At 48.2% G+C, this 4,045-nt stretch overlaps 1 protein-coding gene across 1 annotated transcript in view; it reads right to left on the bottom strand.

Moving 5' to 3' along the window:
• The window catches only part of LOC101348432 (F-box/WD repeat-containing protein 10), a 105,560-nt gene extending 101,870 nt beyond the window's left edge, over positions 1-3,690 (bottom strand). The window contains exon 1 of the mRNA XM_023730982.1: positions 3,054-3,690. Within this exon, the coding sequence (XP_023586750.1) occupies positions 3,054-3,563 (510 nt within the window). The 5' untranslated portion in view covers positions 3,564-3,690. The remainder of the gene's footprint in view (positions 1-3,053) is intronic.
• Between the last annotated feature and the right edge of the window lie 355 nt (positions 3,691-4,045).

Raw genomic sequence — 4,045 nt, 5'->3', positions numbered from 1 at the left:
GACAGAGACTGGAAAAACCCTGAGAGTATGGCCCCCGGAAACACTTTTAGCTCAGGAATGAAGTCACTCCTGAGGTTCACCCTTCAGCCAAATATTACACAGGCCCATAAAACAAAATGAGACTGAATGGGCACACCAGCCCAGGGGCAAGGACAAGAAGGCAAGAGGGGACAGAAAAGCTGGTAATAGGGAACCTAAGGTCGAGAAGGGGAGAGTGTTCACATGTCATGGGGTTGTTAACCAAAGTCATAAAACAATATGTGTACAGTTTAACCAGAAGCTAGTTTGTTCTGCAACCCTTCATCTACAGTACAATAAAAAAACCGCAAGGTCCTTTGGAGCACATTTCTAGTCTGACATACATGGAATCGCCATGAGTAGGAATCATTTCAATGGCAACTGGTATGCCCAACAAGCCTGCCTGAGTAATTAGCCTTTAACACACTCCAGCGTGACCTTCAGCAAGTAACTGCAGCAAGCTCAGGCTGGCTGAAGGGAGTCCTAGTTATGTGTGATAATATTTTCAAAATAATCCTGGTGGAGGTTGCAGTCCCATCATCTACGTCTTCTGAGTTGGCGTCTCAGGCTCCTTGCAAGAAAAACTTTGGTTCCTAAGATTTGGAGGAGCCACCTAGAGTGTAGCTACACTTACAGAGTAAACTTGCTCTCTGAGCTGAAAACAAGGACTCAGATAAAAAGGACAAGAGCTCTCTTATGCCAGCCAGGAAGCAGAGGGTTGTGAATTGGGGCCATCACCAAAAATCTGAGGTAAGAGGATGTAGCACTGACCCTACAGCCATGATTGCTTTTCAGCACTAGAAACCTGCCCTGGGGCCCCTTACCCAGTTGTCATGATTTGACCTTACACAGCTCTCTTCTAGGTTGTGTGAATTTGGGATTCTGGGCATGATCTGCACAATTATTCCCTATTCAGTTACAATTACTTGAAGTCTCTGTAATACACCAGATGTCCTACGTTTAAAATTCATATTTTACATATGCTGGTACAGGCATAGGACATTTCTGAAAGGAAACCAAAGAGTAGACAGTGTTTGCCTCTGAGGAGGAAGATGTGGGAATCTGAGATGGGAAGGAGACCTATTTCATGGTATAATCTATTGCAATGTTTGGTGCAGATTATCTTCTAACAGGTACCTGTGTTGTTTCTTTAGCTGAAAACAATAAAATTCAGATATTAAACCCAAGAAGAGAAGCAGGAAGCTTTGTCTTAACATTTCTGGTATACATGTGGCAGGTTTTTAGTGCCAAAAAAGAAAAGTTGGTTACAACACTGTGATTTGGGGATCCTCTAGTAGGATGGCTTTCCATAAACTTCCATTCTTTATTCTGTGACTTAGTTGGTGGTATGACCTTCGACCAATGTGGCAGAGATAATAAGAGTTCCCACCTCACAGAGTTCTGGGAGGATTCCACGAGAAAATCCACATAAAGCATTTAGCATATCATAAAACCAAACAAGCCTATTGCCGTCAAGCAGATTCCGATTCTTGGCAACCCCATGTGTGTCAGAGTAGAACTGCTCCATAGGGTTTTCTTGGCTGTAAATTTCACAGAAGCGGATTGCCAGGTCTTTCTTCCATGCCACCACTGGATAGGTTCAAACCACCAAGCTTTCAGTTAGCAGCTGAGCTCAAACTGCTTATACCACCCAGGGATCTTTAGCACATCGTAACACTCAATAAATACTATTTTCCTCAATTTTCTGGAGTTTTTTCCTTTGATCTCTCTACCTGTTGACAGGTAGCCTCCTAATGGTTGTAGATGTAGGGAAATGCAGGGCAGTGACCTTCTGACAGGACATTCCCAGACCCTGGAGAAGCTGGAAGCAGTTGGCAAGTGGCTTCACAAGCTGGAAACGGTGACACTCTGGCATCTGGAATATGGAGCTTTCCAGAAGAGCTCCCACTAACACTGGGTATACTACATATCTAAGGATGAATGTGGAGGAGAAGTACTGGACAGTAAACCGTTCAAAAGAATCTTCCTTCTCAGAGACCCCTTTCTTTGCTGCCCAGGAATCTTGGGACAAGAAATTGCTGTGAATCTGCTGGCCGAGGTCAGTGAAAATAGGGAGCTGAGTGAGTATGAGCATAAGGAATGTGGGACAAAAGTCAACTGTACTTCCCTACTGGAAAAAAGTGCTCATGGAAAGTCAAGTATGAGAAACAAAGCACTTTCCTGATGAAATCATAAAAAGGGCTCACAGTCAAGTATGAGAAACAAAGCACTTCCCTGCTAAAAACATAGAAAGTGCTCACGGAGTGTCAAGTATGAGAAACAAACACATATGGTTGCTAAAGCAAATTTGCAAGAATTTCTCCAGGTGCTCAGCTTAGGGCAAAGACAAGCTGGCTGTTCTACAAATAGGTTCCTCATCCGACAGAAATAAAATTGCAGGCTATGAACAAGGAGTTTCTCCGCTCCTCCCAAGTCCTCCGTCTGGTGAGGAATGTCTACGTTTCCCTAAGGTAAGCCATATTTCATATTACACCCAGATGTAAGTTTCAAACTCAGTGTTATCTTAGCACTTTTCCAGCTCTTGGGTTTCACACTAGTATCTCAAAAGTGGTGCTGTATACTGGTCTCTTGCTTGGTTTAAGTAAAGGGAAAAAGAGAGATTGGGGGAAAGGCTGAATTCTTTAATCTTGAATTTCTGCCAAAGTTCGCATTTCATGGATTGTCAGTGGAAAGGCCATGCAGATGCTGTCTGAGCCTGACACCCACACAGACATCACCTGAAGCTAAGTGAGAACAGACGGAAACTAGCAACATGAGAAGAGAAACACAGGGAGAGATATCAGAGAGTGTGACTGAGATGGGGACAGAGCGACCTACTTGAGACAGGTTCCAGAGCCAAGGACAACAGATATCTACTCTGGACTAATAGCCAGGTGCTAAGACTAAAGTCCTTTTTGAAGTGAGCTGAGCACAGAAGTGAAGTCGGTAGTCCCCATAGCTGCCATATTGGCCCCAGCCGCTACCTGGGCACCCTGTCTCCCCAGCCCTCCTCTCCTGGTAGACCAATGGCTCACCTCCTTGTCCCTGCGGGCTGCATCCAGGGAGACAGTGGTGTGGCCCCGGTGCTCGTTCTGGCTGCACTCCTCGCAGATGCACTGCTGGTCGGGGCAGCAGAAGGCGACCAGCGCGCAGTGGTGGGCAGAGCAGGTGCGCAGGTCTCTGTCTGGCACCGGCTCAGTCAGCTGGTGGCTGTGCAGCTTGCTGTTCTCCTGGTGCGGCCGCAGGTGCTCCTCACAGTAATTCACCATGCAAGTCAGGCAGGACTTCACCGCCCTCACCCTGCTGGCCCCCAGGCAGAAGTCACACAGGATTTCCTCCTCGCCCTCACCCTTGCCCTCCCCGTCAGGGGCCCCTGGCTCTGCAGCAATGCTGTCCTGCCCCTCAGGCTGCCCCTCGGTCCCCCCCAGGGGCCCCTGGTCCTCTTCTACTGGGCTGGCTTCCCCCGAGTCTGGGCTGAGAGGGGCTAGGGTGTGAGTGGTGATCCCGGGCAGTGGCCCTGGAGCCATTAGATCAAGCTCGGCCATCGGGAGGCTCTGCCGCTGCCTCAGCTGTCCTTCTGCTCCTTCCGCGCAGGAACTATGCTGCCCAAGTCAGACAGGAGAACCACGCCTAGATGACTGCCGCTGCCGCAGGATTTTAACTGTCTCCTCCCCTCGGAGCAAGCTTAGTTACTCATTACTCTCTCCCAGGCTTGGGGCAGCGGCCAGCTGCAGTGACAGGCAGCTAGACGACTGGGCTCTAGAGGAGGCCAGCTCAGGATGATTCCTCATGGACTCCAGCCCTCCTAGGGTCTAGCCCCCAAACTTCTATTCTTTTGTGAGTCACTCCTACCCCACAGGCTCTGCTGAGGACCACGTGTTTCTGTGGTGGCTCTGGAAAGAACGCGAGATTCCTGAGCTCTTTTGTAAGCCTGTGCTGCCTTACTGGGTTTGACAAGCTAAATGTTTTGTTTTCATTTTTAAAAGGATCCAAAATGTAAAGACCTCAGGCAAGGGGCAGCCATTCT

Source organism: Trichechus manatus, unplaced genomic scaffold, assembly GCF_000243295.1.
Source record: "Trichechus manatus latirostris isolate Lorelei unplaced genomic scaffold, TriManLat1.0 scaffold00040, whole genome shotgun sequence".
In the NCBI taxonomy this organism is placed as follows: domain Eukaryota; kingdom Metazoa; phylum Chordata; class Mammalia; order Sirenia; family Trichechidae; genus Trichechus; species Trichechus manatus.
Note: the sequence above shows the minus strand (reverse complement) of the source record. Positions and strands in the feature narration are given on the sequence as shown.